The sequence below is a fragment of the Trachurus trachurus genome, assembly GCF_905171665.1.
Source record: "Trachurus trachurus genome assembly, chromosome: 9".
Classification (NCBI taxonomy): domain Eukaryota; kingdom Metazoa; phylum Chordata; class Actinopteri; order Carangiformes; family Carangidae; genus Trachurus; species Trachurus trachurus.
In genome coordinates, this window is record NC_139895.1 from 30,744,855 (window position 1) to 30,762,370 (window position 17,516).

General features: G+C 42.0%; 1 protein-coding gene across 1 annotated transcript; it reads left to right on the top strand.

Moving 5' to 3' along the window:
- Positions 1 to 1,200: 1,200 nt before the first annotated feature.
- Positions 1,201 to 15,121, top strand: LOC310991310 (neuronal calcium sensor 1). Its single transcript, XM_083978964.1, has 9 exons — positions 1,201 to 1,329; positions 2,007 to 2,127; positions 3,168 to 3,310; positions 6,475 to 6,499; positions 11,228 to 11,366; positions 13,496 to 13,574; positions 14,059 to 14,147; positions 14,226 to 14,303; positions 14,891 to 15,121. The coding sequence occupies exons 3-9, from the start codon at positions 3,247 to 3,249 to the stop codon at positions 14,987 to 14,989; spliced, it is 573 nt and encodes a 190-aa protein (XP_083835090.1). The 5' UTR covers positions 1,201 to 1,329; positions 2,007 to 2,127; positions 3,168 to 3,246; the 3' UTR covers positions 14,990 to 15,121.
- Positions 15,122 to 17,516: the final 2,395 nt, after the last annotated feature.

The window sequence follows — 17,516 nt, forward strand, 5'->3', positions numbered from 1 at the left end:
GGCCTTGTGCTCTCTAAATCAGTAATTATAGTTGGCTATGTTTGGATAGACTTAACCTGAATTTTGCTGGTTTGCTCTCTCAATTTGCCATCCCACTCTCACGCTTTTATTCATATTTTCTGGTGTCAGCTAGCACGGTATCTGGTAATTTTTATATACTGGCAACAGAAATAAATATTGCAGCTATATTTGAACTCTTTTGGAATATTTGAAAGGGGCGCTCTCACATTTTACACATGAAGATCAGTTTACTTTTTATGTAGTCCACCCTGCCTATAAAAACAGCTGTGAGTCTTTCGTGGTTCTGAATTAAGCCCTGGAGAGAAAATAACCCTTGTGATGTAATTTGAGACTAAAGATTATTCATAGAAACTGTGGGGACGATGTTTAAAAAACATAGGAAGTCAAAGTCAAACCAAAGACTATGGAGTTATGGGAATGGTGGTGTTTGTGGAGCTTCCCCTCAGGATGTGTGCATCATCCATTCTTACTGTGTTCTTTGTGTCTCTGTCTCTTGTTAGATCCTTAACTTAATTATACTAAATTGTCCTTAAATACTTACAACAATCAATGTAGAGTAATTATTAGCCCATGTCATACAGTAAATAATTGCACAACTTATGTTCGACCATTAAGGAGGTAAACAGTCCTATGGAGAGCAATTAACTGCCAGAATTCAACATTAGGCTCGTTAATACAGCCCTTGCTCACAGCCTAAATAGCCTAATATAATTGCACAACATGCAAGGCTTTAAATTGATACAACTATTCAATATAGGCTACTGTTGCAGTGAGCCAATAAAAGGTAAAACACATCTTGTGATTCAATTATTTAAAACAGAACACTAGCTATTGATGAGCTTTTAAAACTCCCTCAGAAACGTTATCCTTTTTATTTACTTGCCGAGTTGCCGTGTTAACTTGCAGTAAATTGGGCATACATGCTAGCTAAAAGTGCCACTCCTGTCTGTGTCTGTCTCCCCCTGTCCCTAAAATGTGGGTCAAAAAGTGAGCCTGGCTGACCTAGCTCCTTCACTTTATACGAAATGACACGTGTAAATGCTCTTAAAGCATACAAAGAGCTAGTGTATGACCAATGGTACCGCGACGTCAGTGTCTCGCGGGCACGGAGCGGAGCTGGTCGGGGCCAGGAGCGACGTCACTCCCTGACGGTCGGTCGGTCGGCGGCATCAGAGCAGAGCAGACGGCCATCCGCGCAGCAGCAAGTCGCTCGCTCCGGAACTCGCTCCGACTGTTGGGCAGCGGCTTCTTTTGCTTTTGGGACCGACTCTCCTCCCTGGACGCCGACTTTCTGCCTCTGTTGCTCAGGTACACCCTGAAGTCGCTTTACATGGAAAAGCTCTTATGCGTTTCAAGGTGTTTTTTCTATGTTTTTATTTTTTTTTATTTTTTTAGTCAACTAGTTAGCCACAAGAAACAGCGTGGGTACCAGACGTTGGAAGTACAATGACTAGCAAGCTTCCCGCACGGTAGCGGTTGTACTGTAGCCATAAACTGTGTGTTGCTATGGTATTGCCTGGCAACATCCAACACTGCTGTTGCGACTAAATACATGTCTCGTGTCAACAAAAAAATGAATACACGGAACCAAAACGCACTTTTACTTGTGTTAATTCAGCCTTGTGTTTATCATGAATATGTGTGTGTGCGTGCGTATTCGTTGTGTTGCTTCGTCTTAGCCACCTGTTTTCGTAAGACTTGGATAGAGTTAACGCTGCACTTAATTTAATTTTCTTTTAATTGTGCTAATTTACAGCCTGGAACTTAAATATACACGCCGCTGCACTTGAACCATAAACACCCCTCTCGCTCCACGCTCTGCATCGCCTGTTGGCTACATTCAGCAGTTTTTACAGACAGTAGAAAGGTCGTTGTCTGTTTTGAGTGTTTTTCCAGTCAAGTGCTCATGCGTCTGTAGCTTTAGGTGACAGTGTTCCCTTTGTCTTTCCCTTTTGTAACTGCTCTCCCTGTGTTTATTCCCATAGTGTCTAAATAATACCCAGGACCACAAGGCTTGAGCAAACACAAGATGGTGATTACCAGCATGCCATCCTTCAGAAGGACATTGCTGGCCATGGACATGAAGAACAGATGTTTGCAGTGAAGGTGCTTAGTTTTCTATTCTGTTCCTCAGCCAGCTGCTGTGGGCATCAGTGCATGCCAATGCCAGGCCCGTGATACAAAGAAATTCCATTATCTCTCATCTCCTGTCTGCTGTGACAGAGAGGAGGAAATCACCATACCATGCTGTCGTGAGGCTAGGAAGGAGGGAGTGTTATGACTCAGAATGGAGGAGAAAAGAAAACTGTCACTCTTCAAATCCGCCTATAAGCGTGGTAGACAGCGCACATGCTTATTTTAAGAGCAAGACCAGAACCCTCTTTTGCTGTTCAGCCGGCATCTAAAACGACAGAACTACGTAGAGACCTGGCCTCTTCTTTCTTTTCATAAATTATTACTGAAACCTTTTACTTTTCCCAAAACTGTTATGTCTGTATACATTCCACCGATTAGAGTTAATGCTTTGAGTGAGAGCAAAGTGCAGTGGGGTGCATCCAAGGCAAGCTCTGTTCATTGTATTTTAGTTTACACACCTCCTTATCTCAGCTGTCAAGAGGGAGGATTCTTTTCTACAGTAACTTACCCAGAGCAATAGAGATAGTGGTGGGAAAAGGAGGGGTGGGAGGAGTGAGAAGAACAGAGAATGACTGTGAGGGAGTGAGCGTGCTTAACCCAGCCTCTGAGTGACTCTTGTATCCAAGGACGAAGGTAGCAACGCATCCAAACGCCACTCTTCGCCCACGGACTGCTGTGAAGAAATGAGGTGGACACATAGGCACTCAGCAGCACTTCTATAGACTCCACAACCTGCCGGCCCCTCCTCTTAGGGCCCCTGGGGTTTTGACTCGTCTTGTCTGGAGTGCCGGGGCTGATGACTGAGCAGATCATGACCACAGCTAGAATGAACCACACAGAACGATAGGCTCGTTTTACTTGAATGGGATTTGTTTTTGTTTTTGTTTTCTTCCTTTTTTCTTTCTTTTTTTAACGATATAAACAAAAAAAAAGCAAAAGCATCTTTCTCTTGCCGCACTGGTGGCATTGCACCTAAACTGGCACACACATTTGTTGTATGTTTTTGGCAGAGGAGCAGATTGGAGAGGAGGTAGTAACAGGTGCTGCGTGCCACGGTGGATTTGGAGGTGTGGAGGGGAGCTGAAGATCATGGGTAAATCAAACAGCAAGCTCAAGCCAGAGGTGGTGGAGGAGTTGACAAGAAAAACCTACTGTGAGTACCTCATTTATTTATTTATTTTTGGCTTGTGATTAGAAAGCAAATCCTGCACGAACTCTTCTCAGCTAGACTGTATTTCAGAATATTCTGTCCACAGGTAAGATGCCATATAGTATGTGGTAGGAAATACCTAACACTGATTTTATTGCCGCTGTTTTGAAATCATATTTTCCACCCACTGTTTTCCATGCAGGCTTTACAGTAAATAGCCCTGTCTGTCGAGATGTATTGGGATTCTACACCAGTTTCTCATTAACAAAAGAAAAGAGCTACAACTACATGTTAGCAGGGAATATGCTCCTGTTTGATTTAAATTTGCATTTAAATGTTTTCTAGCAAACTGTAATTGGTTCAGGTCTAGCAAAAGTTGTAATCAGCGTCCTTAAGTCACGCTGTAGGGATTTATGAATATGGAGATTCTGAGTTTGTGTCAGCTAACAAGTTGAGGGTTTTAGTGATGAGGACGGGGTTTTATTTGCATTTCATGGATGCTCCACGCATATAAATAGTTTATACATATAGAGATTCATTGACAGGGTGGGATCAGAGGAGGGCATGAGCCAAACCTCAAGCCAGTCCGCAACATTGCAAGTACACAGATTCTTGTTGTTTGCCTGGACTTATCAGGACACTGCAGACTGACAGTGTTTGCTTTTCTCACCTTGCTAGAGCCTCATAACTTCTTTGTTGGCAGTTTTCAATCAAATTTGAGCAGAGATCACGATTATAATTACCACATCATCTGCTCTGAAGACACTATATTAATCATTTGTGTGTTATTTTTGGAGCACAGTGTTGTTGTTATTATTATTATTATTATTTGAGCAGTACACTGTGCAGGTGTGGGTGGGAGTTGACATCCATTGGCTGCTTAATGACAGTGTTATTTGTGTGGTGAGTCTCTCCACAGCAGAACCAAGGAAGGCAGGAAATTGCTGTGGAGGAAGATTGGGCTTCGTGCTGGGCTGGGCTGCTTGCTGCTTGTCCTTTACTCACTCCCTCTTTCTCTTTCTCCCTCTGCCTCTCTCTCTCTCCCTCTTACCCTTTTACCCTGTCTCTCTTGCTGTATCCCCTAATTGCCCTCTTTGAGCAGGGAATGGAATAGTATAATTAGGATCTTATCTGGTTAACATCGCTGAGAGGGGCACCAAGCTTTCTCTCCCAGCGTGATCATTCTCCCTTGTTCTCTTGTTGCTCGACTTGAGCCTCTTTCTCCTGCTCTCCCATGAGAAGCTTTGTCTGCCATTTTAGTCGACGTTTTCCTTTGGTCCTTGACAGATTGGGGACTTAGTAAATTTCTCTGGGCCTATGTGTCTTTTTGTTTCAGTGGTAGAAGAAGAAGGGAGTTTTTCCCTGCTGATAATGCCTCATGTGTTGACAAGAACCCAACAAGGCAAGGCAGGATCTAAGGCCTGTTTAGTTCAAAAGAATATCTGTATCTGTTATCTGTCTTCTGCTTTGTTGTGAGTTGTGAGTATGAAAATGCTTCATGAGAAAATTATTATGGCCTTATCTTTTCAAAAACACATTAATGGACAAAGACAACATGCAGCCATGAAAAACCTCTGGTGTGTGCAGTGTTTAGGGAAACCTTTAGGCAAACGGTTGCAGCTCCACCTGTGCATTAGAGAGCTTAATTCTCTTCCTAATGACTGCTCTGGCATCACACAGAAAGACCAGCAGTCCTGAGAAAATGTCCGCAGGATGTAAGCTAGGCCCATGTAATAATAACATGATGATTTTATAAGTTGTCAAAGCCATGAAGAGGCACACAGTGACAGACTGCAAGCTGGACGTGTTCTTAGCAGACCCTCAAGGGCCAACTGGCTGAGTGGGCCCTGCACTCTCCTGCAATTGGCTGATTGCATTATTGCCCATTGCCTCTGACTGAGTTATGTAATAATAAAAAGAAATTATTAAGTCATAGCCATGGTAAATTGCCTGAATTTTTGACTACATTGACTTTTGAGGCCAATTTAATGGTAGCTTGGCTTGGCTGACAGTCGCGAGATTGACCCTGACATTTATTGCCCAGGAAAGGGTCACATGATGAGTTTTCTTGGTGAAATGCTGAGCAGAACAAATTGAGGTTGAGATATGTGCAGGCGAAAGCTACTTGACCTGGCCTCCTTATTGATAGCCTCTGTGTTATTCTGCTCCAGTGCTGCACTAGTCTCATTATGGAATGCCTTCAGTAAGTCTCAAGGTAAAGAGATTACAAAAAGTTACACTAACCCTTGATTTAAGTATATTTTGGGTACAACCAGTCTCCTACAATGTGAGGGTGTTGAGTGATGATGATTTGAACTGCCAGAAATGTTGCAATGTTATTTGTGGCAAGTGGATGTCTATGCCTGGAAATCATTGTTTATTTTGATTTCCCAGGTTGTATACCGCTTGTATTACTTATTCTGGTCTGAGTTTTTCAAGGTTAAACATTGCTGTAGAGAAAATTATCGATTAACTAAGTAGCTATTTGTTCTGTTTTTAAGCCGTTTGCTTTGCCTCCTGCCTAGCACAAGACGTAACAGACAACATCTATCATCAGACCTCCAGCGACATGAATTCAGAATCTCTCTCAAAGGAAAGCCTGTTTAAACTAATGCTATTGGTTTTCAGACCTTGTTTTCATTAGTAACCTCGGGGGCCAAGAGGCCTAAAATTGCCTGAGTTACTTGAGAGAAAGAAGAGACAAGGGAAAGCCATGAGGGATTGGTTGATTAGATACTGGCAGATAATGGTGTTGTGTGGGCATGATAACACGTCCCACCTCCTAAACTCTTGTCTTTCTTAAATCTGCGGCTGACCTTCATTCCTTCAGCCTTGTTTGTCTTTTCCGTGGCTCCCTGGGGTTCACTCCCACTTGTCCTTTACTCTGCCGGCCAGGAGAAGTGATTATTCATCTCCTCTGATATAGTATACTGGAACTGATGAGCTCTACACTCCACTAAACATGGCTATTTTCCAATAAGTGCATGTTGACACTGTTGAATATTTTTGGTTAAGTCAGAAGATTTGTGTAAGAAGGGATTGGGCCAAGATGATTAATGATGCTACTACTTGGCTGCTTTGTCGTATCTAACAGCCAGATACTTTTTTTTTCTAGGACAACCAAAGTTCTTTTTCCAAACTAATGTTACTCTTTATTTCTCTTTCAGTTACGGAGAAAGAGGTACAGCAGTGGTAAGTGTTTGCATTCATTTTTAATGAAAATTTTGTATTCCTAATGTGAGGATGGTCATATATTTGCAGTTGTGTCTTTTTGAGCAGATCTCACAGGAGTCAGATCTTATCTTGATGCTCTTGCAAAAGCCAAATTGATATTCATATTTTTCTTGAGTCCACCAATTGTATTTACAGTTGATTTGAAGCCATCTTCCTCACACTACCCTGAAGACAGACACGATCTGAAAATAGAATGACTTTGAAGTCTTAGTGAGACTGAGTGACTTTGGAGGCTGATAACACTGAACATTTCCATGATGCGTTCCCCAACAACCTTTTTGCTCTGTTTGCAAAAAGGGATGTCTGATAACAGGAGAGTGGCGGGGGCACAAGGTTATTCACTCGCAGGCACTTAATGACTACATGGCCGCAAAGCCTCCACAAGGTTGCAGATTAGTAATCCTCTCCCTGTCAGATCCTCTGCCTCTCTACCTAGTCAGTGTGACCTGCACCAGCCTTTATCTGTCTCAGCCTGTGCTCACAGTGTTGTAACATGTACTTACGTATGTCCAAATGAAGGTATCTGTGAAACAGGAGACACCTTAGGCCAGGATGAGTCTCATTACTCTGTTGAGAGTGGTCATTGCTGTTGAGGTGTGATTTTCCTGAACTTCTCTCTCTGAAGGGGGATTGATAGACAATGCATCTTCATTATAGAGATGATTCAAGCATGAGCACAGTCATCGCTTTTGTTTGCTGCGTGCTGCTGTTGGGCTATTGTTTCTCTGGATATGAAAAACAAAGAATAGTGTACATCAGAAGAGGGAGCACTGTAATAAAGTGATCACTCTTCCATGTTCACACTTCAGTTCTCCTGCTTTTGGTTTTGCATTTCACGACCTAATTCGGCATGCATGAAAAGAGATCTGCCTCAAGAGCTCGATGCCGTTCATGTCCCCCGTTAGGGAGTTTATGGGGGGGAAGGAGCCACAGTGCAGTGCAGTCACAGCCACACACAGTAGCAGCAGCAGCAGTAGCAGAAGCAGCAGCATTAGCTATCAATGGGCATTGGCAGGTCCAAAGCCTCCAAGCTGGCCTGTCTCTCGGGCTGCCTGAGTGCACTGGGGCGGAATCCCCCCCCACCACCGCGCTTAAACCTCCACCCCTCGGCTGTGCAGCCAGCTAGCTCACCATCACTCTCGCTGTCTTTCACAGGAAAGTTTGCATGAGTCCTCACTTGGAGATCAGCAGCAATCAACACGGCTGAGTGTGAGGGATGAGAGGGAATTTTACCAGGGGAAATGCCAGATGGCGTGTAATTAGAGCACAGGCACAGACACAGAAGAATTAGCAGGGTTAGATAAATGCCTGTGTTGTGCATTAAATTTGTTCCCCTTTCTAATTCCCCTCAAAGGGAACATCATTAGTATGCCTGAGGCTCACCTGAAATCAATAACAAAATGCCATAGTGCAGTAATGTTCCTGCCAGCTAGGCAGGAGCAAGAGAATCATCCTGCACAACTCTTTAGCGAGCCACCATGGTAGATGCCAAGGAGCAGGAGCCAGTGCCAGTAATAAATACTTTATCTTTATGCTGGCTCCCCGGTGGGGTCTGATGCAAAATGTCATGTCTGCTGTGTCCCTGCAAGTTACAGCGTCTAGTTGCATTGTTACACTACTTCACATCCAGTCTGTCTGTGTATGTGTCTTAGCACCAGCGTCACCATGTCAGATTTCTTGTACATGATGTGCTCCTTGTAAATGAAGGTGATTGTCTCGATGAGTGATGAATAGCTGACACTGAGGAAACATGTATACGCACTGGTACATTGCTTACTGTGTCTATTTTGCAAGTGTGTGTGTGAGTGTGCGCGCGTACTGCTTATGTAACTGCACTGCTAATATGTTAAATGTAGTAGGGAGCCAAATATGGACAGTCCATGCTCTTTCAAGCTAATTAATTTGATCAGGAGGGGGAATATAACAGCAACAGTATTTTAGGCAAGACATCTCAAAACTCAAAGTGTATATTGAACATTCTTACAAGTCCGACCATCCAGAATTTTTGAAGTTAATATTTGAGAGCTTAAACATAGCAGCTAACATTAGTTGTTCTTAATCATAATAATATAAAAAGGTTTTTTATTTATTTATATGAACCACTTTTTTTTGTTTTTTTTAAGATTTCTAACGAAGACATCCAGGGAACATTTTACAGTGTAAAATTGAAAAAACTAAAACAAACCGCTAATACTAGCCTATCACCAAAACTTTAGGATTTCATACATGATGGCTCGTTCACAGATCTTGCGTATGTGTGTGAAAAAAAAACTGTTGTGGCACCAGAGGGAGCTGTTTGAAATCTGATAAACTGCCTTAAGCAATGTCAACTGAATCAGTGTCACTTCAGGCTGAAGAAAAAGAAAAAAAAATCTGGAGGCACAGAGTAGAGTAAAGAATTGATTTTACCAAACCCTCTTAAACGCACCGCTAATCTGTGCTTGGGGCAGGCGGTTTGAGGCTACAGCTGCTGTTAGCATGACACACCCAATCCTCTAACACAACTGTCAAATGTATATAATAAATGTGTCTTGATGACAATTAACATAACCATGAAATGATTTGTCATCCTACTGTCATCAGAGAGAGAGCAACAAAGACACTCTTGCTTTGGAAGCTCTTTCTCTCTGTCTCTTTTGGTTATGCCAGTCTATCAGGTGCCCTGGGCAATGTAACAGCTAGTTACAGAAAAGAAACCTCTCTTCAGCCGTCCTCAGGCTGGGGACCAGGGGGGGCAGGGGCACCTAAAGTGAGCCAGTATTGCACTTTCATTAAGTTGAGTGACTCATGAGCAACAGATTTAAATAAGTGGTCCAAATCAAAGCAGCAGAGGCTGAGATATCCTTTTTAACATTTTGGCCTCTACCTTTCCCATAATGCAACACAGAGTGCCTTTAATTAGACTGTGCTGCCTCCTAAATACCCACTCATTTCAATCTCCAAAACTCCAATGTGTAACACAGGCCTTTTTTTCAGACTTAGGAAAGATGTATTTCCTCAGTGTAGAACTGTAGTTAAAAATAGATACAGGCCTCAGCCTCACTGCGTCTGCATCAGGGTGTGTGGACCACATTTTGTATGTGGTCTGTTTTGTTAATTAAACTAGTCAATATTTATGCAAACTCCAATCAAAAATGTAATGTCATACTGCAATGCCTGCTTTACATAAACTCTAATATCAGTGTATCTGTAATGCAGTAAGCAGACATCAGTAAAGGAGTACCAATTTAATTCAATTTGTCCATTCACCCATTAGCTGGATTACTGATTCTATAAGTATGTTACACAGCTGGAGGTTAGGTGGTGCACTGATCACAGGGTTGATATATACATATAGAGACAAGCGATGGGTAGTTTGAAGTCGCCAGTTAAACTGACCCACATATCGTTGAGCTGTGAAAGGAAGCCAGAGCAAACCCGCTCAAACACAGGGAGAACATGTAGACCCCACAAAGAGAGACACAGGCTAGTCAGCAAGTTCAAACCCAGAACCTTTGTAGTTTGTTTGAGATGCATTGAAATTGTAAACTGTATACAGTACATATATAATTTATACAGTATGTTGCAGTATCATTCAGACTTTTATACTGGTTTCCCATTCCAGATATACAATATTCCATAGTTGCACTATGAAAATGACTAAAGAATTCAGGTGAAATGGGTCGGCTCTGGATTATGATATGCTTTGTGTGTTCTGTACTTTGAATACCAATTAGGTTGTATTCTGCATTATGGAGAGCCAGGCTTTCATTTTCCTGCATATCTCCAGATAATTCAAATGTGAGAATTACATGGTTCTGCTCTCTTCTTGTTTCTCTTCTCGCTGAACTTTTTCCCAGCTGCTCCTCAAAGCGTCTCTCCATCTCTTTGACTATATGGAGCTGGCTTCATTATCTCCCAGGCAGATTAAAAGTAAAGAGTTTAAGAGAAGTGAGGAGCCAGAGAGTGTTAGTGGAAAAGATCTTTCCTGACCTTCATTCTTCATCAGAACACTCTCTGTGGCCTTAATTACAGCCTTGGCTTATTTTGAACAGATTTAACTGAATCACAGACGAACATGCAGAGCTCCCTCGTGTGAACTTGCGTCATTTTTGCTGTTGATCAAGAGCAAGAGCTTTTTTTCCCGATGCTTTTCATAACTAGAGTGGGTTATTATTTCCTCCACTTACTTTTCATGTAGAATTTATTTTTGTAAAGGCTAACGCTGTCTTCCTTAATCCCTGACCTGTTATTGTTTCAATACACTGAGGCTGCTGTGTTCCTTTATGAAGATGTACAAGGAAACTACCTACCTTTGAGTGACTGCGCTTGAAATTGCTCATGAAATGTTTCTATATATAGTTCTAATAGAGATGTTAAGTCGCTCTCTAGATATGTCATTTCCAGGGGGCGAGAGGAAGCTCTTAGACTTATCTATCAGCTACGCATATTATCAAAGAGGACTAGAGAGTAATTTGATTAGAGTTAACCACTCTGGGCTTGCTATTGGATTAAGGTGATCGTCTTATCTGTGAATGAGACAAATGGCTTTGCGCTCTACCTTTTTTTGATCTAGCACAGTCAAATGAGTCAGTAGTGCCATTTCTGTAAGTGAGAATGAAGTTTCTGTCTACCATATTTAATAATGTATTCTCATTGTATTATGAACTGCAATATTTTAACCCTCAATGTCTCTTTATTTTCTAGGTACAAAGGCTTCATTAAAGATTGTCCAAGTGGGCAGCTCGACGCCATTGGTTTCCAGAAGATATATAAGCAGTTCTTTCCTTTTGGAGATCCCACGAAGTTCGCATCGTTTGTCTTCAATGTTTTTGATGAAAATAAGGTTTGTATTTAGATTATGTATGTTCAGTCAGTGTCCTTTGTTATTTTACAATGGCAGAGAAATAGTTTTGGACTGGCTTTGTGTCTGGTATTGCCACACCACAAGTGAAGTTATGTTAAGTTATGTGAAGTTATATTGTAAGGAATAGTGTTTGAGGTGAAAGCTCATCTACAGGGTGTTAGTTCGGGTCAAGTCAGTTTGTGACAGCAGTTCATTCTTTCTGACCAGCCAGAGGTTTCCCTGAATTAAAATGGCAATATAGTGTAGAAATCCTATTCATTGAGCTGCTTCTTATTCCAGGGCCATTTTAGAAGGTTATTCAAACTCCTTTTGAATGGATGCCATTCGTTTTGGATGGTGAAATTGATTAAAATTCCAGCCCAAAGCTACTGAAAATATAGAGTACAGTAAGAATGTCGTTATTTGCAGTTGGAAATTTCATGTTCACTGTACCTTTTTTATCATGTGGAATGAGGGCCCTGCTTATGTTCTTTGTATTTTCATTCTTCTTTCTAATCCTTCTACAAATAGAGTTCTGATATACAGTGTGTATATATACACACACAACACACACAATTTTAATTTCTTTTTAACATATTGGATGACCTTGATAGCAAAACACTACATTCACCTTTTGAAATCACATTGGGCATTATCAGTCAATATGTCAACAACTCATTATTCTGTCTTCTAAAACATTTACTTAGTAAAGAAATGAAGATCAGTTGATCATCAATAGTAACATAAAAATATCAGCCTTAGTTTTGTGTTGGAAATCTTTTGTCAAGGTTGAGCTGTGCTGTGCATTTTTATTGATGTTATTATTACCGTCCTTGTTATGAGGAATCATCCTCTAAGGATTTTAGGATAGGATGATAAAGCAAGTTTTTCAGTAAGCTTTGTCTGGAATAATCCACCTCATTGCAGATGCAGAAGATTATTCAATATGTGTTTACGGAGACAAACTGTGGATGAGCAGCTCCTGGGATGTCGGGGAACCCCTGAGGGTTTATTGACTTCAGTTAAGAAGCTTTGTGTCAGGGAAGATCAAGAAACCCCTGTGTCTAATGTTAATCTACGACCTTCATTAGCGTTGGACACCCCATAGTTAGAGAATGCATTGATCTTAACAGGTTTTATGACTTATGTCATCAGCAATGCCACGACTTCAGCATTGTCTGGCTGGTCAGATGTCTGGTAGAGATAAAGTCAGTTGACCCCAGGGCCATAAGGAATGCTTGGCTTTTCTTCTGCCGTGGCTGGACTCAGAGTGGTTACAGGTGGGCTGCTGCTGTAGCAGACTGTGATGCAACACAGCGGTAGCTCGTGAGAATATGAATTGACCAAAGCCTTAAGGCTGCACTACCAGCTGATTTATATGCATTGCTTGTTGTCTACAAGTTGCTGTTTTTACTCGGAATCTGAACAGTATTTCTTTCATCCAGCGCTGCAATTTGATTTGAGTCTTGTGCCATTGCTTCAGGCTGGAGGTCATAACTTGTTGAGCTGGTCTGAATCACTTCGGTTTGAGCCTCTCCCAGCTTTCGTTTTATATTTGATGACCATCCATGTTAGCAGATGTTTCTCTCCGCTGCACTAAGTGTGGTCTCACAGCGGACCGCCGAAGGCCACAGCTTTGGGAGGTTAATTGGAATTTTGCCTCTGTGGTTAGATTCAATGCATGGGACTCTAACAAAGCTAAGAGGACGGAAATGTCACAGTGGATTATGTTCTACCTTGTTAGACATATTTATCTGCCAAGCCCATTCACGATGTGAAATCATTGGCAAAAAATATGAAACAACTTTGTCCCAAATATACAACAGGCTGTATGCTTGTGTGCTGTAACTTTTAGACTTGGAGCCGGTAGCATCCATCTTACTAATGACCAGCGGTGACATATTTCTGCCTCAGGAGAGAGCCAGGTGCAGGGCAAAAAATAGCAGCTGACTTGGAGCAAACGTCTGGCCCCGTTTTCAGGAGAATACAGCAAGGACATCATGAAAGAACAGCAAGGAGTTCATGAAAGTACAGCCACAGCAAATGAAGTAAAATGCTCATCTTGTCTCCTGGTCTCTCTCTCTCTCTCTCTTTCCTTCTCTCCCTGTTTCCCGGTTGTCGCTCCGTAGGATGGACGCATCGAGTTCTCTGAGTTCATCCAGGCCTTGTCAGTGACCTCTCGGGGGACTCTGGATGAAAAGCTGAGATGTAAGATGAAGTACCCTCCTCCCCTCTTGTTGACATTCAAATAGCAGGATTTAAGCTTGACTGCCGCGGATTGCATATGAAAAAGATGGAGATGCAAGCTGCAGGTCATGACCAAACCTCTTGAAATCAGATCAGCCTAGAACAACCTAAACTTTAACTGTAAACATTAATTTTTAAATCTGTAACAAAGTATGAATGTTATTTACTGTATATGCAGAATTACCACGACAGCCTTTTGAACTGGGAAGCCACCATGAGAGGCTGTCTCTTCTCAGTTTTCACCATTTTCCAGACATGGAACACTTATGTGCTCTGTAATCCATGAAACATGAACCGTGTATTTAATATAATCTTTTATTTTACATTTTGAGGCGACAGTAGCCTTCTGATCTCAGTATGAGCTCACCTTCCAAAAAATAAAAGGTTGTGAATCTCCTCTTTGCCGCAGTAAAACCCATATAGTTTAACATCTCTCTCTACACAGGGGCTTTTAAATTATATGACCTTGATAACGACGGCTACATTACCCGTGATGAGATGTTGAACATCGTAGATGCCATATACCAGATGGTGGTAAGTTTTATGAAACTTTAAAAGTTTAAACCTGTATTTTTATTTAATAGTACAACGTGTGATAATGTGATGTCTTAGGGGAACACTGTGGAGCTTCCTGAGGAGGAGAACACGCCAGAGAAGCGAGTGGACCGTATTTTTGCGATGATGGACAAGGTTAGATTTGCAATATAGAAGTACTGTCAAAAAATGGAAGGGATAAAATAGATAGTAATGCATGCATCAGTCAACAACTGGATGTTACATTCTATAGTGTAAAACCTACAGTAACTGTATCTGATGCTGCAGTGCACTTAATCTGCTTTTCTTGCCACCCTGGGGGCTTTGACATGGAGACTGTTAGGCTGAGAACTTTTAGTCTTAGCGACCACAGCGTCAATAACACTGCCTGCAGTCTATAAACATCATATATAGTGTCCTCCACCGGTAGCCCTCGGCGATTTGCCCGCTCCCTCAGCCCCAAGACTTTCATCTCTCACTCTCAAAGATGAGATGTAGCCTGCATGAGCACGTTACTGCCAAGATCGGCCCATTGGTCTAGTTTTTGCAGTGCAGCAGCATTTAATGATTTGTATTGGCAGAGTGGCTACCATCCAAGTGCATTGGACCAAAGATCAGTCCAACAGCATAGACCAGGGAGTAGCATGATTTAGCTTAAGAGCCTCTTTTGCCCCCTTCTGGTAACTGTGTGTTAAAACATGAGCAGGCTCCAGCTTCATTTTGCCTCATATTGTTCCCCTCAGAATGCAGATGGGAAGCTGACTCTGCAGGAGTTTCAGGAGGGCTCCAAGGCAGACCCCTCTATTGTTCAGGCTTTATCACTCTACGATGGACTTGTGTAGGAATGTAAGGTGAGTGGGATATTAATGAGCTAGTTCCTGCATACTTCTCCGCCTGGGTGATTTTTCAATCCCAGGTCATACTTCAGCTCAAAGATAACACTGTGAAATTCTTATTACATCAAAGCGAAAAAGGACAAGCAAGTAAATTTACTCTGTTGGCTGTAACCAAAAAGGAGGAAGCCACTTTTCTGCTCTCAGTTTGTTCTTATGAATAATTCAAATGTCCCACTTGTTTGCTGGCAATCAAATAGTCTTGCAGTGCTGAGTGAAGAGCGAGGCAGCCCTCTCCACTCAGTGCCTATTGTAATGCATCAGCCGCTGCCAGTTGTTGCTGACATCCTGTTCAGCGTTTTATCAGCTGCGAAGCGAGCTCACAGAGACATAGAGTATTTTAGTCCTGTGCAGTGGTTGCCGTGCATGCTCCGAGCACATCCCAGGTTTATGACGCCTCTTAGTGTCTTCTGTTCAACTGGTGATCACTCTCACAACCTCCTCAGATGGATCCGACTCAGCGTCCTCCTGCTCGTTACACGCCAATCCAGCACCATCACACCTGTAACGGGGGAGGAGGCCACATTTAAACTCGCTTACCCAGACGTGGACTGCAAACCTTTGTCGCACGCCCCTCACGGCATCTGTGTCAAGTAGCTGTTTGTCTACATTTTCCACTAAAAGGATCTCGAAGAAAAATATATCCTCTGATGTGACCGAGAAATTCAAACATGTCAGCAAAACCCTCAGTCATTTATCTGTGCTTCTACAGCTATGTGGCACCGCGTACACCCTTGAGTGTTGTGGACTGTGTACAAGCATTTATGCAAGCGCAGGACTGTGGTTTCCCCCACGGACTGGAATCGAAATCCCCCCGGAGATGTTAGTGTGTGCGTCTTGTTCACAAACTGTAAACCAGGGCAAACTGCTCAGAGGAACTGTGCTGCTACTTAATCACCACATGGAGAGACTCTAACCCTGGAAAAAAAACCTGGAAAAATGTATTAGAAGGTGAACACTAGCTTAAAAGCAGTGTAGTGTACATTGTATAATGTAAATATAATGGTAATTTATTTTCTGCTTTGCTGCATTTATGGGAATTTCCTCATAAATATGGAATGAAGTTTTATTTTTTATCAAAAGTGTTGAAACGTATTGCACTGTATTTTTCATTATTATTGTGGGATTGTTTATTTTCTCACATTCTGAAGTTTCCTTTTCCTGAGAAAACAGGGTTTTTATTTAAAGAAGAGTGTTGAAGAGGGAGGGGGGGGGGCTTTTCTATAGATTATTTTACTATGTTTGCAGTCTGTGCATCCTATTGTGTTTTCACCTCCCCGTTAAGCAGGAGCGTCTGGTGTCTGCAGTGTTGCACAGCCACATCCTGAACGACATGACCAAGCAACACGCCACATTCTCACAGCTTACATCTGAATTGAGGCTCATTATTTCTTTTGAGAGCATCGCACACCACCCTCAGCACACACACAAAGCCATTGAGAGGCACAAACAGACATCAACTCTGGTTGTAAAAGCTTTTGCGAGCGCTGTGGTTGCAATTGTCTACTTTGTATTTATCCCGTGTGAGGCCAGAGCATGTGATGATGCCTTCTTTACATTCTTGGATTATTTTAGTTAGAGCATTAAGATGTTTTATCGGCTTCACTGATTTTATGCCTTATGCAAATGATAATTTACAAAATGATAAGTGTCATTTACCTGTTGATTAACAGTATAAGAGCACAGAATAAAATGCATTTAAGTGGCTAACTTTTCTATCACTGTATTTTCAGTCTGAAAAAATGTTGTTTTTTTATCATTTAAGGAGCTGCTTTGTGCAATGACTGTTGCTTTAAATGTCTTTGTTAAATGTCAAACTTGAACCTAATGATAATCACTTCTTAAGAAAATTGTCCTAAATGGCAAACTTCCTGCATGGTATTTAAAAAATATCAAACACTAATCCAATATCACAGAGCCACAACATTAATACAGAACAATTTCAAGTCAAGTTTGGGTGCCTGTTGTGCTTTCAGACACAGAATGGTACTCACCATGTTATGCCGCAGTGTGGATGTGTAATGATAAATGAACTGCATAAAATTGTGATGTCGTGGCATTGATGGGTGGATTAATAAGGCTCGGTGGCTTTTGTGTAGGAGCTGCTGGGACCGTCTGAGCACTGGGCCTGCTCAGACCTGCTCTCTGTTTTCTTCTCATCAAGGACAGATGGAAGTGATATCAGCAGGAGGAGGAGGAGGAGGAGGTCAGGAGGGTCCAGAGCTTTGGCCAGAGAGAGCCTCCTCTGTCCTTTTGGTACATCTTTGATTCACTTTGTATTTCACAGACTCTTCTAAAATAGCATCTGTGACTAAGTGCAGCAAAAGAGGAGAGGATCAAAAAAAAAATTCTGGGTTCCAGACTTTTACTTTGGAAGAAAACACTAAATTATTTACAGTGATCTAGGCTGGCTTCCTTTGTGAGGTCTGATCTCCGTACACAAGCTACTGTATGTCACAGATTGACATCAAGTGTG